The sequence below is a fragment of the Gymnodraco acuticeps genome, unplaced genomic scaffold (assembly GCF_902827175.1).
Source record: "Gymnodraco acuticeps unplaced genomic scaffold, fGymAcu1.1, whole genome shotgun sequence".
Classification (NCBI taxonomy): Eukaryota; Metazoa; Chordata; class Actinopteri; order Perciformes; family Bathydraconidae; genus Gymnodraco; species Gymnodraco acuticeps.
In genome coordinates, this window is record NW_022989810.1 from 5,873,057 (window position 1) to 5,894,505 (window position 21,449).

General features: G+C 40.7%; 1 protein-coding gene across 1 annotated transcript in view; it reads left to right on the forward strand.

Moving 5' to 3' along the window:
- LOC117555127 (zinc finger protein 516-like) overlaps positions 1-17,217 on the forward strand; it is a 56,415-nt gene extending 39,198 nt beyond the window's left edge. The window contains 3 exon segments of the mRNA XM_034229863.1: positions 6,894-6,998; positions 9,745-9,815; positions 13,144-17,217. Coding sequence (XP_034085754.1) covers positions 6,894-6,998; positions 9,745-9,815; positions 13,144-13,203 — 236 coding nt within the window. The 3' untranslated portion in view covers positions 13,204-17,217.
- Positions 17,218-21,449: the final 4,232 nt, after the last annotated feature.

Genomic DNA, 21,449 nt, shown 5'->3' on the forward strand with positions numbered 1-21,449 from the left:
TGGTTCTGACAAGCTTTTGAATAATGAAGAGGTTATCCATTAAATGAGCACATGTGTGTGCTTGCATGTTTGTCAGACATGATAAGAGGCTATATGTGGGGCAGTGTGTGTTGGTGCATGTGTGTCCATACAGTATGTGCTTGGGTTTTTTAGATGCAAGTGTGTATCTCTTCTTCTTTTTTTATGTGAGAGACGTGAAAGAACCTTTGCTACTCTCAGGTCTGGGAGGCATGCCTAGTCTCCAGCTCCACTCTCCCAGAAAGCTGTCACAAACTGTTTAGGTCACGGCTCTGCCTGACGAGAGACTCGCACAGATGCGAATGGAGGGAGGGCGAAATGAAGAGAGAGGGAAAATAAGAGGCAGGGAGAGAGATGAGACAGAATAATTACCCCACCAGCTGCTTTGGAAATGGTCATTACCGAACACGCGTATTATTTGCCCATTTTCAGTTGTGTCTCTAAGGTCAAGTGGGGCTGTGCGGAGCCAGGGGTCAAAGACAACAGCCCGAGAGCCGACGCATGACATCGCTGTCACCCGTCCAGGCGCATATCGTCACCACCCGCCTTAGCCCTTTGAGTCACATGCTATAAAGTGACCTTTTTTGAAGTCTTTCTCCTGTTTTCTCTTTGTAATACGCGTACGAATGTGTGTCCGCTTGCGTGTCCGCTTGCGTTTTCCGTCCAGCACTGTCTTGTCTTTCATTAGTGCATCAGTGAGAAGGGCTGGCGGCCCGCAGTAGGAGTAGAGTATCCAGAGGCCAGCAGTCGGGCTGCCAGAGACACTCTCTGTCACCTCCTCTGCCTCCCTGTCCTGCTGGGTCCCTCCATCCACACGCAAACATACACACAACTAGCGGGCACTGCCCAGGTATATGCCAGGCTGAATGCTAACGGTGCTGATGCATCTGCCAGGGGTCTGTGCAGTAGGCGTCCCCCTCACAGAGAGCCACCACTAACCTCCAGGTCTTTCATCTGTCAACAGGAGAGGTCACAGGAGAGCATTAGTATGTGTGTTGCAGTCTCAAATGAAATGCACATTTAGGTGCCCACCAGAAAGCTTTATTATATGAAAGCTGACAGGTCCTTATCAATCATATCTCAAGTCAAACATTTTAATTTCTTAAATACAGTTATTTCCTCAACATGAAACAACAGTTTTCTTTATGCTCAATGGCAACACTGTATGCATTTTGTCTGCTTCACCAAACAAAATCAGGCTTCATGCCCCATGACCCATCACTTTCTTGTGGTCACTTTCTTATACTGCCTTATTTTAGTTTAACATTATCATTTGAGAAATCACATGGTTTTGCCGTAGTTTTCTAATGTTTTTATTTGCCCTTAATGCAAAATCAATGTAGCATTCAAAAAGATAACCTACTCATACTGCATAAACTAAACTAGACTAAAAAAACACTTATTTTGTTTTGTATTTTGACCAAATATTGGGACCAAGATACATAGTCTACTGAGCAGGGTGATCAACAATTGATAAATCAAGTGCTGGTTCATTTTGAATTACATTTCATTTAGCCGCCACAAATATCCAAAGCAACTTACAACTGCATTCAACCATCAAGATACAAACTAAAAACAGCCATAATTCAGGATGTACTTTAGCTTTACGCCAAACGTCATCCAGGTAATCTCAACCCTAGGTTGGCATTTCAATAATTCAATAAAGAAATGTGCACACATGCTGATATACATCTGCAGTAAACTGAGAGTAGCTCTTTTAGAACATTTTAAATCAAAAGTTGTTACCTGCAAGTAACGCAATTATGTCTTGTAGCATTAAAACATGGTTAGCTGTCTTATATTTGTCATATATACTTGTGGAAATGTTAATATTATATGAGGTTCTTGATGTTAATGTAACATTTCTGAAGTTTTCCAGAAAACTGTAGAGCAAGCTTCAAGATTGTTTTAAGGTTTTGTGTAAATACTGACACTGCAAAAAGTTGGCTTTCTCTAGCTTCTAAAAGAGACAAACTGAGAGAAGAATTTCCTAATGTCTCATGTACTCACGCCATGTCTCGCGAGTCAATTCATCAAAATTCAACAAGTTTCTTTCCGCATTTAAGGCCATTAACGTGTTAATCTGACGTGCGCATGTAATGGGAGTGTTCAGTCATTCTGTGAGTGTTCAGTCATTCTGTGTGTGTGCCTCTCTTTCCTCTTTTGGACCAAACACACATATATACAACTTTTGAAACACACACACACATGCAGACATACACACCTGACATGTGACACACGGGCAGCGGAGCGGGCACATCACAGCCGGGGCGTTTTAATTGCCTGTAATTTATGCGGTGTGTGTGTGTGCTATGTGTGTCTGGCTGTCAGACTCTGAGATGATGCTGTGTGACAGCTGCAGTCCAGCCCCTGGAGCTAGCCGCTCATAATGACACATTAGACATACTAATGATGCCTGAGCAAGTCCACTACCACTGACGCTACCTAGCTCCACCGCTGCTGGGAGCCAGGCTCTGTGCTCATGTTCACCCACTCCCTTCTCTCTGCCCGACGCTGACCTTTACGTCGTCATTCAATCTGAAAATGTATTCTGCCTCGAAATAAACTGATGCTGATGTTCACATTTTCCATCCCTTATAAGAAAAGTCACACATAACTGCTCACATTCAACTGGCCTTTGAATGCAGCATGTACTTTTTTTTAAGCGGCAAAACGCTGTTTTTTTTATTGAGAACGCTAACTGCTCTAAATTGTCTTAACCCTAAAAGTAACAATTATTTCAACTTTGACCTTGTTCACCTCTGACTTTTCAACCCAGTCTCACGGCATTTCGTGTTCACCAACACGATTTTTAATCTATTGATTCGTGTTCACCAACACGATTTGCCCCTTTTTTTCGTGTTGCACAGCACGATTTTAAAAGCAATGTATTTCTACTGGTAGTGTGTTTCTTGCCTGCAGCACGTCTTTTTCTCCGGTCGGGTCGTGGAAGACCGGAAGCTGTGTGGTTCATAAAAACATGTTCTTACTCAATATCAAGCCACAATTATTGCTTTTATTTTACATCGTATAATTTCGGACTTTTGTTGCCGTCTGTGAGGAAAATAAATGGGGCTCAGAGCCTCAGGATACTGAAATCTGTATTTTTAAAATCTTTTTTTCCTTCTACTTCGATATTCTTTTCAAAATAACACACTGTTATTTACTCACCAATAACACACAATTATCCTTGCTTTTATTTATTGGTTTAATTCCATAATCTCGGGCTTTTTTGGCGTCCGTCAGGAACTGAATTTCAAAATAAAAATAACCGGAAACAGACGTAGGCCTATAAGGGACATTTCGAGCATCATTGCGATTGTCAACATTTCTGAGTTTAGGATGGCCGAAGACACTACACTACCCATAATCCCAAGCTATCGTTTAGGACTACAGTCCCCGTAAGGTTACGCAGAGCGTCAAACAGCTGTGTGAAATGGAACGAAACCACGCCAGACTATCCAAAACTGGAATCGAACGCCCCCCCAGAACTACACATGCTGGCTATTGTGTTTCGCAAAATGTTCTATGGGACGTTTCTACTGAACGTTTTCGTTTTTTCCCACAATTAGTCAGTATTAAACACATTGGTGTTATCAAATGTAAAACATATAATTAATAAATGGGTGAAAATCGCTTGTGTCCATAATGCGCAGCATTAATACCCACATGACAGCTCATTGTTACTTTGTAATTCTACTCCACTACAATTCAGAGGTAACCTGGTATTTTTACTCCACTGCATTTATTTGAGTTACTTTGCAGATTCTGATTAATTATGTGAAATATAAACAACCCTTAAATCAGACTTTAGTTACACCTGAGTAAAATTCAGGTAAGGTGATTGTCAAGTGCCAACAATCAGGAGAGATATTTGATAGTTGGTTGTTGAGAAGACTAAACATGTATCTGCAATTGACATGAATGGAAACGAGTAATAAAGTATATTCATTACTCGTTATTCTCTACTAATAGTTCATTAAAGACTGTATATTATGGCTATTTTGCACATCCCTTTCAAGATTTCAAGATTTCAAGATTTTCAAAGGTTTATTGACATATCATATACACAACTACGGTGTAGTTATGCAATGAATGAAAAACTTGGGACACAGGTTCCTCAACAGTGCATTACAAGACATCTATCAATATGTGTGTACCTCCACCATTAAACTGTCATATTCTGCACATTTCTTATACTATCTACATAAGAGTATAATTCATACATACTGTATAATATCAGTTAAAATAAGTGCTTCAACATAGTTAACATTGCAGGAAAGCAATATATTAGACGTTATGTACTTTGTCAGGCTTAATATTTATCTGTAGATAGATACCCCCAAAGTTTTTTTCTTATTTAAAAGAAGACCTTAATCTGTTATTTAATGTTTAAATAAAGGTTAATTAGTTTTTCTGTTTTGCATATCATCCTATTAATATCTTTGTACATCCTGCACTAAACTGTTTTATTGTAGAGATCACTTATAGTATCTTCTTGATTTTTCATATTCTATATTTATACTTTCCCCCTATGAAAGTATGTACTCTTAATATTTTTTAAATCAAATATAACACATAAAAACAATAATTCAATAACGTGCTTTAACCACTAGGAGGTGCACACAAGGTACACACAGCCATAATAACTTTGTAGTATTAGTGTAGGACACTTATGTATGTACAACATCTGAAGATGTGTAGTTTTATTCATGCTTTCACATCATTTTACAACATATTGCTATATTATTTCAGACTCAGTATTTACATTCTTACATTCAAAGAAAATCAATAATATCTTTAAAAACTACAGTCCTTTTATATCAGCTGTGCACCGTTATGGTGTAAATATAACCTATCTACGAATTAGATCAAATGTAAAAGTCAGCCGAATTAGTGTTGATACTGCAAGGAGACGTATTGTGTGAAGAGAAATTGAAGATGTTGTTTAATTGTTGATATATTTATGATCCACGTCAAGTATTCAGTTTCGGCGGCATTTCTTCCAGTTTGTCCAAAGGTCTTCTCATCAGGGCTCTATAAATAAAGAACCACGGCAGATCTGTAATATGTAATGCAGCCGAACCGTGTATTACAATGCCGTTATGTGATGACTTTCAAAGAGAAAAGCAAGAGCACTCGGAATTAAGTATTATTTTATTATTTTAAAATGTTTTCCGGATTTCATATCATATAAACACCAAATTCCAGCATGCATTGCGGCTAAAACATCCAATCAGCGAGCTTAAACCCATAGCTGAGGATCTTGGGTAATCGCTCGAAATGCCTACGTCTGTTTCCAGTTATTTTTATTTTGAAATTCAGTTCCTGACGGACGCCAAAAAAGCCCGAGATTATGGAATTAAACCAATAAATAAAAGCAAGGATAATTGTGTGTTATTGGTGAGAAAATAACAGTGTGTTATTTTGAAAAGAATAACAAATTAGAAGGAAAAAAAGATTTAAAAAATACAGATTTCAGTATCCTGAGGCTCTGAGCCCCATTTATTTTCCTCACAGACGGCAACAAAAGTCCGAAATTATACAATTTAAAATAAAGCAATAACTGTGGCTTGATATTGATTAATAACATGTTTTTATGAACAACACAGCTTCCGGTCTTCCACGAGCCGACCGGAGAAAAAGACGTGCTGCAGCCTGCAGGCACGAAACACATTACCAGTAGAAATACATTGCTTTTAAAATCGTGCTGTGCAACACGAAAAAAAGGGGCAAATCGTGTTGGTGAACACGAATCAATAGATTAAAAATCGTGTTGGTGAACACGAAATGCCATGAGACTGGGTTGGACTTTTCGGGGGCAACCACTCAGATGACAGGTGCTAAGCGGCGCAAGCTAGCAAGGGGAGGTAACTATAGAAACAAAACTTTACTGGCTGTTTTCACCGCAAGGCTCTGCGCCCAACGACGCGGCGAGCAAAGAGCAAATCGCAAGAAAATGCAGCTCTTAGGTGTTTTAGGATTAGACACTTGTGGGTAATTCACAATCAAACGCATTGTGGCTGCTAAATGCTACATTAATTTTGCATTATTTGCGATCGCAACATGCCTCATCTCAAGGTCCGATCCCCAAAAGAGATTACACAAACGATATATATAACACAAACAAAGAAAATATTGCGTGTCCACTGACAGTAGGCTACTATATATTTTTAAGCATCTACATAATGGGACAAACAGTGTTATTGTTTGCCAAAAACAAATAAGAACCACGTTTGTCCCACTCTAATGATTGTTTTGGGCATTATATAGTGCAAAGCTCCCTCGCAGAATTCTGAAACTTGAAAAATAGAAATACCTAATTTGTTGTTATTTAGACACAATTAACACTTATACTTTCATGTCTTGTTACATAAGAATAGATTATATTTGTTAAGTGTTATTATTGGAGAATTACTATTCTTGTGGTAGGCCTACTACTGCCTTATTAGGCCCATATTGAGCAGAGCATATTAAGACCAAAACTCATGTACAACAACTTCCTTACTTGCAATAAATAAGCACTAATTAGAGGTTTATTGAGGAAAACCTCTCAACTAATGGCTTATTACTTGTAGAATATGGTCATGCAGAATAAGGCATCAATAAGTGTTTTATAATGACTAATAAAGAGCCAATATACTGCTAATATGCATGTTAATCAACAACTAGTTGATGGTTAATTTGTGTACCTTAATATAAAGTGTTACTTAAATACCTTGTCTTGCCTGTGTCTGCTAACAGTGCATACCATTAATTTGAATCCTATTGTACCTCTGTTTCAACCTCTAACAAATTGAACCTCTGATGTCCTGACTATTTTCTCTTTACTATTGTTTCTAATTGTGCGTTTCTCTGTCCTGTGTGTGTTTTAGGGATGATGAGGTCTCTGATGCGGCAGGGACAGTATTTCTGCCACGAGTGCGGGAAGAGTTTCAGTCAGCCCAGCCACCTGCGTACACATATGAGATCCCATACAGGTAAACACATCCACACTGACACAGACACACTCAAAGAAAGACAGAATGCACGTGAACACGTACTTCAACTGGATCAACAAGATCATGGAAATGCCTCATAATCAATGTTTTTTATTCCACGTAAAGCATAACAATTGTATTCCCTGAAACTCCCCCGCTGTAGGCTTAAATACACTGAACAAAAATATAAACGCAACACTTTTGTTTTTGCTCCCATTTTTCATGAGATGAACTCAAAGATCTAAAACATTTTCTAAATACACAAAATAACCATTTCTCTCAAATATTGTTCAAAAATCTGAAAAAATCTGTGATAGTGAGCACTTCTCCTTTGCCGAGATAATCCATCCCACCTCACAGGTGTGGCATATCAAGATGCTGATTAGACAGCATGATTATTGCACAGGTGTGCCTTAGGCTGGCCACAATAAAAGGCCACTCTGAAACGTGCAGTTTTGCTTTATTGGGGGGGTCTGGGGGGGTCCGAAAACCAGGCAGTATCTGGTGTGAGGGGTAGGGGTAGTGTTAGGGGTAGGATTAGGGTAATGTTGTGAATCGAGTGGCCTGTGTTCGTCGTCCATTACATACGCCTGCCCATACCATAACCCCACCACCACCATGGGCCACTCGATTATGTTGTGAATCGAGTTTTATATATTATATATGCATGGGCATTCACATTGGTGAATGTCGGAATCTTCGTAAAAACTGTTAATGAGCCCACTTGGTATGTTGGTATTTTCCATTAAATACGACCCTAAGTGTAAGGACTACAAACAGAACAGTCGAGTCCTTCAACATGAATTTACAGAAGTGTATACGCAGTAACTAAAAGAGGCTTTGGATGAGAACTGGTTGGGTTAGGGTTAGGTACCCACTGAAATAGTACAAAAAGGAAAATGTATGCCGGACAAAAATCTTAGCAAACAAGAAACAGCAAAAACAATGAATCGTACAGCACTAACCTGCCGATCCACCATGTAAGCTACTTGTTATTCATGTGTTTCTAGATGTTCCCACTCTCTTGGCCACTCCTTCAACAGTCAATCATTCCCGTGCCACCTGTGAACACACACGTCATCGCCCTCGCAGCTAGTTATCCCCCAAATCAACGCTCACATGAGATATAGGGATTATATGCAAGGGGATTCACATTCCAGACAATATTTCATCATCTGACTCTCCATACGTCAACCACGTTCCTGCATCCCCCGAAATAAATCAAAATGGATCTTTTTGTTCACTTGAGTGTGACAGGCGGTCTGTGAGTCCTCCCCGCCCTGGGCTGGGCAGCTGTCTCTATTCTTTTTTAAAGTGAAACATGATGTGCTCCGCATACTGACCTGTGACAAATTGTATACATTATTAATCACATGTCAATTAGAGGGATGGAATTGCGTATTCTAATGAAGCAGAACAGCATTTGTCCATGCCAACCTTATGAATCTATTTGCATGCGTCCCAATGCCATTCACTAAACAGCTTGATTTAGACATTCTGCCTTTTCCTCCACTTCCTCCTCCTTCTCCTCTTTACTTTTCCTCCGTGCACTTACATTTCCTCTCTTCCCGTCCTTTCCTTTCCTCTCGATTTGTCCTCTCCCTTGATTCTTTTGTTCTGTCTTCTTTACACTCATCTTTACTTTGTTTGTCTTCCTCATCACTTCCTCTATTCTCACCTTCTTTCCTGTCCTCTTTTTGTTTCCTTTCCACTCGTGACAAAATATCTCAGTTTCTTTCTATGTCCTTCCTTTATTTGTTTCACCATCTCTCCTGTCCTATTTTTCGTACTTGTTACACTCTTGTTTCCTCTGTTCACACCTTTTTTGTATTTCCTTTTCCTCCCATGTTTCCTCTCATTTATTCTGCACTCCAGTTCTTTTGTCCTCTCTTGACTCCTTTCTTCTCCTTTTGTTTGGTTTAATTCCCCTAATCATTCTATATCACTTTTTCTTCTCTCTTCTTCCTTTTTCTACTTTCCTCTTTTGTATCATTTCCACTCCTCATCCCACCTATAACCTCTGCTCCTCTCTTCCATTTTCCTCTTATCTCCTGTTCCCTTATTTACTTTCCTTCATTCTTTTTCTCGTACCTTTCATCTCCTCTCTTTTCCTATTTGTCTGCCTTCCTCCCTCTCCCGCCTTCTTCCTCCCTCTCCTGTCCTGTCATGTCCATCACCCGTACCGGCAGTGATCGCAGTAGACAGTGAGATAAGTAGCTTCTTTATAGAGAGTGTGAATGATATGTGGCACAGCCAGTGATTCTAAGTGACAGAGGCCAAATGGTAAGTGATGCAGCGCTCAGCTTCCCCCCAAGCTTTGCTGTAAACACACACACATAGCGCATTAACACACACACAGTCCCATGCATAAGGGTCTGTAAACACTCGCCAAAGCTGTAATTAATGTTGTCACCGACGGTTGTCTTCAGCATGGACGTGCACACGCAGAAAAGGCCAGCCACCCCGAGGCCTCTATTAACATGCGTCATATTAAATCACTGACTTGCCTCCACCAGGTTCCATCACCATCATCACCACCATGATCACCACCCCTGCCAGCCCCCCCCCCCCACCTCTATTAGCAAGGGCGCTGGTGGCTAATGTGTGCGGATGGTGGTGGACGGAGGAAAGAAATTGCTTGTGTGAATCTGGTAGAGCTTTTAACCGAATGCCCTCCTCCTCCCCCTTCCTCCCCTCCTCCTCCTCCTTTTCCTCCCACCCCCCCATCCTCCTTCTCCCCCCACAGTTGGGTATGATTTTAACGGACTCCACAGAGGTACTGACGCTCACACCACCGCTTCTGAAGCTCCCAAACAAGTATGTTGCACCATGGCTAACCACTGGGCTCCCTCATTGCTTATGCATGTGTATTTTTATTATTGTCTCACATCAGCATGTGTGTCGGTGCACCCTTTTATGTGTTTTTTTGTTCATGTGCACCTGGCATTAACACCTGGCATTCTCCCATGCTGCTGGATCACACCTGACAACAGCGTGTGTATCCAGTAAAACACTTTACAGTTGTCTCATTGAAAAGCTTGGAGGCTTGGTGGTTATTTTAGTATGTCAGGAAAAGGTAGCAGATGCTTTTAATGTCACTTATAGAAAAATAATTGTACTTCTTAAGATGGCAATTTTTCAATTAACACCTTAAGTGCTGACATCAGATACTTGCAACTACAGAAGGTCTTAGAGATAAATACGTTTTAAAATATATTAAGACATAACCCACTCGGACAAACACACAAATAACCAAACACATTATCTCCCCACAAGTTACACCTGTAGATTGACCACACATTAATATAAGTGTTAGCCGTCAGAGTGGTGCAGTTGTTACGCTTACTCTTGGGGCCTCTTCTCTTTAACATCTACATGCTACCACTGGCTCAGATAATGAAGAACAACAAAATAAGTTACCATAGCTATGCAGATGACACACACATTTACGTAACAATTTCACCAGGAGACTATGCTCCAATTCAAACACTGAGTAAGTGCATTGAACAAATCAATGACTGGATGTGTCAGAACTTTCTCCAATTAAACAAAGATAAAACTGAGGTAATGGTTTTTGGAGCGAAGGCAGAACGTATAAAAGTTAGCGCTGAGCTTCAGTCGGCAATGTTCAAAACAACAGATAAAGCCAGAAATCTAGGTGTAGTCATGGACTCTGACCTGAGTTTCAACAGTCACATTAAAACTGTTACTAAATCAGCCTACTATCACCTAAAGAATATATCTAGGATTAAAAGACTAATGTCACAGCAGGATTTGGAAAAACTTGTCCATGCTTTTATCTTCAGTAGACTCGACTACTGTAATGGTGTCTTCACAGGTCTCACTAAAAAATATATTAGGAAGCTGCAGCTAATTCAGAACGCTGCTGCTCGAGTCCTCACTAACACTAAGAAAGTGGATCACATCACTCCTGTTCTGAAGTCTTTACACTGGCTTCCTGTGTGTCAAAGAATAGATTTCAAAATACTGCTGCTGGTTTATAAAGCACTGAATGGTTTAGGCCCAAAATACATTTCTGACCTCCTGCTAAATTATGAACCATCCAGATCTCTCAGGTCTTCAGGGACTGGTCAGCTTTCTGTCCCCAGAGTCAGAACTAAACATGGTAAAGCAGCGTTCAGTTATTATGCTCCAAATATCTGGAACAAACTCCCAGAAACCTGCAGGTCCGCTGCAACTCTGACTACTTTTAAATCCAGGCTGAAGACTTTTCTTTTTGTCGCTGCTTTTAATTGAACTATTCATATCTTAGACTGCACTGTAACTTTTATCCATGTACTTTTTCCTTTTAATGTTTATTTTATTAGCTTTTATTTTTAATGACTGATTTCAAATGCCATTTTCTTAATGTCTTTCATTTTTTGTAAAGCACTTTGAATTGCCTTGTGTTGAAAAGTGCTATATAAATAAACTTGCCTTGCCTTGCTTACTTGTAGGCCGAACCAGAAGTCAGCATAGCAAGGGTTCCTTTGCCAAAAACCAATGGGATTGTTCCATCGTATTTTGGAATATTGCATAAAGTAAGACCTTTGGCTCACAAACGTTTATGATAATTCTCCACATATTAACACCACTTTTGTTATATTTGAAGCATAATGCAATTGCCAGAAATAAAGAACGTTAGGCTATAAACAGACTGCATCAAGGTCACATCAGCACCGCTACGCTGAAGGCAGACTTGTGTGGGGCGTGATGATGTTAAGCAGCCTCATTTGGTCACTTTGTCAGTAACTGTTTTTATAATCGAAAAATGTTTGGATATTCATGAGTGGGGTATTTCTCTGACGTCGAACAAAACATGAACATCTCCTAAGCTTGTGTTAGCCACAAACCTTATTTCAGGCATAAATAGTTGACTTCGAGACGAGGGAACTGAAAGTGGTAAGATGCTCACTCAATCATGGGACTCATTCCATCACCACTCAGAAAAAGTATACATGTCTCAAACAAAGATGTGCAAACACGTTCCCTGTAGTTGCTTTGATGTCTTTAAGGAGTTTTTAGAGTCAGTCAACGAGACAGAGGAGGAACAGAGGAATACATATGTTCTGCTTTGACATTCGGATAGAGCTGGGTTCTACGCGCTGCGCCTCCATCTTAATTAATCACACCCACACCCAAAATGGACTCAGATTTACCGCACACTATGAATGATGGGAGCAGGCACGGCGGAGGGGTCCAATTAGATGTAGTGTTGACGCTGCTTTACGGTGACGATAACCTTTATTATAATGTAGTGCAGCGGTCCCGTCGGCGATGTTTCCTCGCAGGACGATGTCGTGGAGGTTCTCGCTTTCTTCTCACGTGTCGCCCTCCCCGTCTCTCCAGCTGTTTTTTTTTTTAGATTTTTGTTTGATTAATTATACCTTTTTTTTGTATCTCCACCCCCCTTTCCTATCTTTCTCCACCGTCTGATGATGTATGATAACAGCTATATTTCCCTGTTTCTTCTTCAGGGAGAAAGGTGCGGGAGGGGCACGGGGAGTCATTTGTTTTCCCGCTTTGATACTCTTCCATTTATCAAAATGATAATTAGGTGCAATTAAATGGCAATCTCGTTTGTTTTGTTCCGGTGTGTGTTGCTTGTTTTTTTATAATTATTTTTCCTATTTTCTTTTCCGCCGAGGTGTCTGTGCCATTGTAGGTCAGTCTAATTACAAGAGAGTGTACGGGGTGTGTTTGAGTGTGTGTGGGGGCATAGGGTGGCCCTGGTGATTGAGAGGAATACAAAAAGATGAAATGACAGACAGGGGATGTGTGGCGCTACTGTCCACATGGCAGGGAAAGAGAAAGGAAGTCCATCTGGCTCAGGATAGAAAAGCACAGTTAACTTTCTAAGTGAAATTAGATGTAAAAAATTAACCGTGAATGCTGTTCCTATCAAATAATAAGCCCTATTTCTAGCCTAATGCCTTCATGTCTCTTGGTTTATGTTTGTCTGTGTGTTTGGTTGTTTTTCCCCCCTTTCTTTTCATTTGCACTCCAGCAATACTCATCCGTGTGTTACATCGTTGTCTTGTTTAATCTGTGTTCTCAAAAAGTCTCCAAATTCCCTGTGTTATGTCCTTTCTGGCTACCATCTGACCTTTCAACTTAAAGTGTGTATTGTGTGTGTTTTCCCCAGGGGAGAGGCCATTCTGCTGCCAGCTCTGCCCATACCGAGCATCTCAGAAAGGGAACCTAAAGACACACGTCCAGAGTGTCCACCATTTGCCTTTTGACAACAGCCAGTACCCCGACACAAGGAGTCTAATACTGAGCCAGGAGGAGCAAGGAGCGCTGGCTGCCAAACACACACCGACGCCACCACAACAACAAGAGTAACCCATCTGGACTGAGGCCAGTCTAGTCGGGGACAACCCAAAAAAAAAACACCATTCCTAAAAATGAGAGGACTGGAAGCTGGACCCAAGACTCATGATGGACTTTTCAAACCTCTCCTTGCCACCCATCACCCTTTAATGAACTTAGACACATTTTCTACAATGAAGGCTAGTCGTTTTCTTTTTTTAATTTGAAATAAGAAGGTGGTTAAAGCTGTGCTAGGCAATTTTGAGGAGTGTCTTATCTACTTACAAAAGATTATTCTGCAGTATCTTCACCAGAAATCGATATTTTGCTTCTTTAGATTGACAACAATTAGCAGGTTGTGTTTAGATGACATCACCTTCAATGAATTCTGAACATAGAACTCCCTAAAAACACAAAGAGTAACCTCTTGCTGCCATTTCAGAGGTACAGACCGATGTCACCCTGTGCAGCTTTACAAGAAAAGCAAAGTTTTAATAAAACAAAGCGGAGAAACTGAACTTGAATGCAACTGCTAGCTTTTTGAATCAAGGACTATGGCATTGCATGGCTGCTGTAGTTATCTTTCCCTTTCTTTTTCTGCTTTAGCTTTATTGTAGAAGAGGTTGTGCATTCCTCAGGACACCAATCATCAGAGTTGAGAGAGAAGACGCTTCACAATTGATCTACAGTCAATTGACGCATTGCATGTTCTTTCTTCCTCTGGGTTTATGAAGTTCTAGACTTGCATCTGTCTGTGTGAATGTGTGTATGTGTGTGTGTGCACGAGTGTGTTAAACTCACTTCCCTCCACTCCAAAGTCTAATGTTAGCAGTGCAGTGACCACTCTAAGGCTGTGTAGCTGATGATTAGAAGGAGAGAGAGAGGTAGGATTAAAGGCAGAAAGAGAACGCTAATGGGGGTGTCTGCTTTAGTGCTCATTAAAAAGAGTGTGCGTTTTTAATAGCCAATATAAATGAGCGTACCATTTTTTATGGCCATTCAATTATTGTCCATTTAAGAGGAAGGGACTGAGTGGAGGCAGTTTCCCTCCATAGCTCCATCAAATTAAGGAGTGTTTCCGACACTTCTGACTTTGAGCTAGACCGACTACAAAACAATAGGGATGACAGGAAGACGCTCGCTCGCTCTGGATCGCACAGAATAAACTATTGTGCTATTACAAAAGAGAATATGGTAGTGCTAAGTGTTAGCTAGTGAAGGTGCATCTTCATGTCATGCTTCTAAAGGGTAACACAGACTTTTTGGCTTAAAGCTTTTGGTATCAAAAGCAAGCCAGTCTCTCTGTGAGTTTTTAGCACCAATGTGACCTAAGGGGCAACAAGATATTTAAATAAATACTTCACCCTCATTAAGACCATTTGCGGATCAGTTAATCAGCCTGTATTATCTTGAATACTTTAACAGTTTATATGTGTTCCTTTCATGCCTCATGAAGTTATTTATTTACAAATGCCAGTTTTGCACATATTGGGAATAATGTATTCCTCTGATTAGGTAGATTATCTTCTACACAAAGTAAAGGTTTATTTGTGTGTATTTTTTACTATTGTAACATAGTGAAAAGTTCTACCTTTACAGGGGTCTCAAAATGAGTCAAATGAAACTATTTCGGAAGCAAAATTCATCTTCTCATATAAATCTCGGCAAAAAAAGGGAATAAGCGTGTTTCCCAAAATATCTCAAACTATTCCTTTTTCAACTTGAAACAACCAGAGAGCAGAGCTTCTTTTGCTACCAAACATTTAAGCAGACTAAACGAGCCGAACTCTCACACTGTCGGTCTCTTGAAGGGTGATGTGAAGATTTGCATTCTAGCAGGAAAAGAGTGAGGAGGTCAGATAAAGAGGGAGAGAGCAGCCAGAAGTCAGGAGGTCAGGCTTCCAGAGAGTTCAGGTACAGGAGATGGAGACATTTTGAAGTCTATTGAATTGTAGAGCCGTCACAGCCTTAACACTGGTGGGTGTGCATTGGTGTGTGTGTGTGTGTATGTGCATTCTCAGTCCTTTCTGTACTGTATAAGAGGTTGACTTACCACTTCTGTGTACTCCAGCCTTCCTCTAGATGCTTTCTATACTAGCCTACCACCTCTGCAATGGAAGTGTTTTTAGTTTATTGGCTGGTGGAGTAGGAGGAGATGCTCTCTTTATGTCCTGGGCTTGTTTTGTATCTCTTCAACAGCCTCCACATTTTTGAAAAAGCCATGCATTGACCTTATCATGTATAAAATATGTGTATTTAGCCACCATGAAGTCCCCCCTTTCAAGTTTAAAACCTTGTGTTTGAAATGTAGGCCATGGCAATAAGTTATTTTGGATCCAGAAGTGACTACATTTGGATGATCCATTGCTATATATCCTGATTGACAGGTTGTTGTATCACAACACAAGCCCTAAAGAGTACTCTGCTTTATCTTTTATTTTACTTTAAATGGGAACACACCCTACCCTAAAATAATTAGGGTAGGGTTGTTTTCTCATAGACTTCCATACAATTTGACTTATTTTTGGAGCCAGTGGAGTCGCCCCCTGATGGTCTTTACACATAATGCAGGTTTAGGCACTTCTGCATGCCTGACTTTCCAGACCCTGAGGCTACGTCCACTTCTTTTATACAGTCTATGGTCTTGCCACGATGGGGAAAAGAGATGAAAGCAAGGCAGTTGAAAGCGAATTTACACAGCAAGAGTTGAAATGTGGAGACATTTTGTACGCATAACATCAAAAATCTAAGCAGTTAAAAGATATCGGAACGTAAACAGTACTATACTTCCCATCTATTTGAAGACCTCAGCAGTTTTTCCCTAATGATGAAATGGTTGCTATTCCAGTAGGTTGTTGAGTTATGCTTACAGCGTTGTGTGCTTGAATATCCCTAATCATACACAAATGTGTGTATTGAAGGTGTGGGTAGTGAAAATACTTGAAACGGACACTCTAGCCTTCGAGGTAGTGTAGTACTAATACCAATGTTGTACAGAATTCCCTTTAAGATGAACTCCTCAGTGATGAATTTGTACTCCGAAGTGTGACTTAGAAAAACTTTGAAGCAGGAGTGAGTGTATGTAATATAAAACTGTCTATCTGTAATCCACTCTTACCAAACCCTTATATACAGCGGTAGAAACCAAATGGCATTACTAGTGCACTTAGACTAGGTTACTGCTTTAACCGTTCTCATTTTGTCCAATACTAGCTAAGGTTTCTTTGAGAATGTATTTTTAATGGTGCCGGCTAACACACTTCAATGTCACTTGGGGTTTAGAGGCTTTTTGTTAGGATGTTTCCATAGATTTCTATTGACAAATCATTTGTTCTGTGACGGCTGTGTGGCACTGCTTTTTAGCTTTGTTTCCTCACTGAAAGTTGGATCATTCTAGGTGCAGCAGTGCTTTTTTTCATAATAAAGATGTAAGAGTGTGTTTTTAGTATTTCTCTTTACTAAACTGTAGGATTTGTTCAATAGCTAGCCATGGCTGCCCTCCCACAGGGGCTGGCATGTGTTGTTCTTTTTTCTTTGGTTGGGTTTTTATCATGCCTCTTAAGTTGTATTATTTGTGTCCGTATTGCTTTTTTAATTATTATTTGTTATGAACTTCATGATTAATTTACTTTAGAAGAAATTATTATTCCAAGTGTATTTGGTTGATATCTGTATTTATTATCACTTCAAAAAGGATCAGAGGACAGAGGCAGACAGCAGCATTTGTTTAATTCGATTTTTTTTTTCCTGGATTGTTTTTTAGTTTTTATACCGTGTAGTTGTCATGTCAGCAAGCCGGTGTGAAAGCTCTACCTCGTCTGAGCCATTCTCAGTTCTGTTTCACTTTTGTACATCATTTCAGAAAGATGTAATGTCATGTCCACAATAAAAGACACACAAAATGGCACCTGTTGGCTCTGTTTCATCTGCCTTTGCTTGTTTGTTTTAAATCTACCTCAGCCACTGTGACTGAACACATCCAGGTTTAGATGAAAAAGCTTCACAGATTTGCAAATGTTATTTTTTCCCTTTTACTCAGACTGCCAATGTGGAATTTACAAATAAACGTTCAGTGCAACATCTGTACATATTGACAAGATTACTGAGAACTGAGCACATTTTGCATTCTTATGTTTCTCTCACAAGGCTTATTCTCGCCATGGTTGCTCGCTGTCATCATATGTTACTTTCAGCAGTGTGCACACAAGCTGTACTGGTATTTCAATCCTAAATATTCATATCCACTATTTCTTCCTGACTGTAGCTACAGTCCAATGTTTATCTTATGTATCTTTTCTCCTTACCCAGTCCAGACAGAGGCAGATTAGATTAACTGGAAGCTCTTAATGACCCGATTCCGATTTAATGATATTCAAAAATGGTTGCGCAGTGTTAAGAACAAACTAAATATACAATGGCAACTGGCAGGAATGAAGTACAGCAGGAATTATAGAAAGAAACGGAAAATAGAAAGATCATAAAAGTGCACTCAGCAGAGTACAGATCCACTACTTGGTGTGTCTCCCTTAACCATTACATAAGAAGAAGAGTTGAGTCCCACTCAGTTGACCCTTCTTGCTCCCTCGCAGTTAAGATGACAGCGAAGATAACAAAAACTGGGATTTTATCATCTTGTATCATACATAACTTAAGTTGAACATAACTATGAGGTATGGAATTAACATGCATATGCTCCAGTTCAAAGTGAGTCCTGGGTTGCGGTCGAATTGTCCAGAAATCAGCTCCTATCGTCTTTTCCTAACCACTATTCCTTAACCTCTGTGTGAAACGTCACAGGGTTAAATAATAGTGGTTAGGATAATTCAAAAGTACTTAAGAAAAGACAACAGGGCTTCAAGAGAATCCGACTGCACTTTTGACGCGCCAGCGGATATTATTAATGTGTGCGGCTGTGGGGAAACTACAGTTTTCCGTACAGCGGACTACCGTAAGCGCACATACTTTGTACCGTGTGCTATGGTGTGTTGTTCTATGCAGGCTTTATGAACGTGGACAACAGTGACAAATATATTCTTCATTAGGTGTTGAGCATTCAAAACAAATCACTTTCTCAAGTTACGGCATACGTTGTCAAATGCTTAATAAGCACCGTAACTTTCACGATACGCATTTCTCTGTCACGATCGGTAGTTTCCTTGAACGGCCGAATGTTGTTTCATGGTAAATGTTGCGGCTGAAAGGTATTGTGGGACAGCACTTTCTCCTTTCCTCCTGTCTCTCAAAGGTGCAGTGTTTCCTAAGCTAAAGTAGGTTATAAAGGAAGTATTGAAGCTAATTTCCTATCATCTAGAGTAGTCACTTCACTCCGTTAGGAACCTTCCTAAGCTAAACTGACAATTCGAACGCAACCCATTTCTAGTTTTGGAGCCAAGACAAAAGTCAAAATATGACCTGCGACAGATTAAAGGCTTGATATACCTTTTGCTATTGAACAGTAATACAAATGATGTGACGCCTGCAAGATAGTTAAGGCAGTTAACCTTAAACCTCAATGCTACAAACACACCTGACATACATCACTCTCAATATCATCTACCGAGTGCACCCACTGCAATGCCCCATCATCACCCCCACATCCACCTGCAGGCTTTGACGAGCGGGAATATGTTAAATCATCCTGTTCCGTATTGTAATATAAGTTGTCTAACTGATATGTGGTCGAAAATTCAACTGCACTCCAAAAAGCAACTAGTTAAATTACAAAATTGTCAACATGAAAAATGGCTTCCATTTTCTTTAACACTGTGGCTATGATTTCGCTCGACACACAATACCAATGACCCGTAGAAGAAAGTCAAAGTGGTCATGATTTATGAAGATGAGGTGAAAAACAGATCAGACATAAGCCACACTGCAAGCTGTTCCCTTTCATAGCGTGTGACAGGTTTGATGGATCGCCACTTTGATGTTCGTCCGGGGCCCGTTGGCACCTTGATGTCCGTGTGTGGCCGCGTGGTTGAAGTCGAGCTGCCAAGCAACGGTGATGAGAAACCCTCACCCTTCAACTGCGAGGGACCACCTAGGGATTGGTTGCTACTTTGCCAGTCTCTTTCATGTTGCGTGCCTATGTGCACCATCTGTCTGTCGGTTTGAGCGACAGGTGAATGACGGGTTCCCTCTGAGAACATGGCACATAACGTTAATGCCAGGCAGGCCCGCGGGCTGAGAAAAGACTGCAGCTGCCCGTCACTCTTCCCAACCTCATCAGTCACTGCGAAGGCAGACGTGACGGCCCTGAGCTCCCTGGAAAAACCTGTTCGCTGACATCTCTTCTTTCTGTCACACAGCAGAGGGAAGCTGACTGCCTGAATGCCTGACTGAGACGGAAAATACGCCGAATGTCAGGCTGACTCACATTTGATGGAAAGGTGGGTGAAGAACACAGTGTACTTTTCTTTTTCAATTTCTTTATGTGGCAAAAGTAAGCTATTGTTGGTCCCTTTGTCAGTCACAAATGTGTTACCGCAGGGTTATATCAACAGGTAAGCATGTACAAAAAAAAGTTTTACACCTGTTTAAAGGGATGTTTATAGCTTATTTATGATAGAGATGACATAACCATTTAAACGTTTTTGCGCAGAATCATTGTGTGATCAAGTTGAGAAAGCCTAAAACATTGTAAGACTTCGATGGAACAAATATTTGGCTATTTTTGACAATTGTCATAACTTTACCAAAAAAACTTTACACAGCATTGAGGTAAGAAAGTGGGCATGCAGCAAAGGGCCACGTAGGACCCTAAACTTAAGGAGGTGGGGTGCTCTTATACAAATGTTCCAATGATGAACATTTTTGCAAGTGACTCTCAAAGTGTGAGCTGTAGAACAAGACTAATGCTCCTCAATGTAGGCGGGGGAATCAGCGGATTAGTGTAGTCCCGGCGCATGCAACTTCTGTGACATCATCCTTGAAGGGATATTCATTCAAAAACACGAAAGAAGAATGTCAAGTGTGTCTCTCTGACCAATCAGTGGTGAACAAAAAAAGAAACAGATCCTATTCACACTTTCTCAAATTGAACTTCAATGCTTCTGGTGAACATTTAAAGTTAATGAATACTAAACACAAAGTACATCTAAAGTTGATTAGAATCCGAGTCCAACCTTGCCAACTCTAAAAGGTATAAGTCTAGAAAAACAAATCCTTCCAAATGGCCCTGAATTCCTTTTTATTCCTCATACTTCACAAAAAATGAAGAACAATAATAACTGACTGAGGGAGTCTGGCAAACACTCTAAAAAATGTCTTACTGTGGTGGCATCCTGCGGTAGTGTTAAGAATAGAAGTCAGCGCTACATAATGATACAACCAACCCCCCAAGGACCTGACCCTGAGACCATGGACTGTACTAATCAACACAGGGCTAGTTTCTAACCTTTCTTACAGTACACTATATTGTGTATGCTCGCCCTGATCATACCTCGCATTTCATCCATGTATTTCTGCTATCTCTTGCGCTGCATCTAAGAATGGACTAGTCATCTCTCTGGAGTACTTCTTCTTTTCTTCTTTGCATGTAACCCTCTGGAGCTCTGCTGTGTACCGTCCGAGTCAGAGGGCATGATCTATATCTGCCACCAGGGAGCACTATCCCTCTCTAATGGCTGCTAAACGGCCTTCCTCAGGAGGATAAGGGCCACATCGCAGACCGAATGGCACTTGTACATGTGCAATGTCTGGGCTGGCGTGGGCGGTGGAGGGGGTAAATATACTTAAAACACACTACGGCGCATATCAGTGCGGCAGCCTTGACTACAGTTACCACCAGAGAGTTCGACTCCTCCGCATTTCCCAGGCAAAAGGCCAAACACATTTACAACACTTCAAGTGTCTGCGACACAAGAACGCCCTCTCCGCTGTGAAATATGTAAATATTGCACTAATCAAAGGGTTGTGGAATCGCAAAATGCCACGGAAAGGTTATGACCCGGAGCCTGTGCTAATAGGGGAGGGAGGGAGGGGGGAGGAAGAGGAGGTGATGGAGGGAGGGCTGGGGGATGAGTTGTGGTGGTGGTGAGGGGTGAGAGGAGTGACAGCTACCACAGGCATTTCTCCTGCCTGAGGAGGACCTTCACATGCTGACCTCCGCCTCCTGCACTCCAACGCTCTGACAGTAAT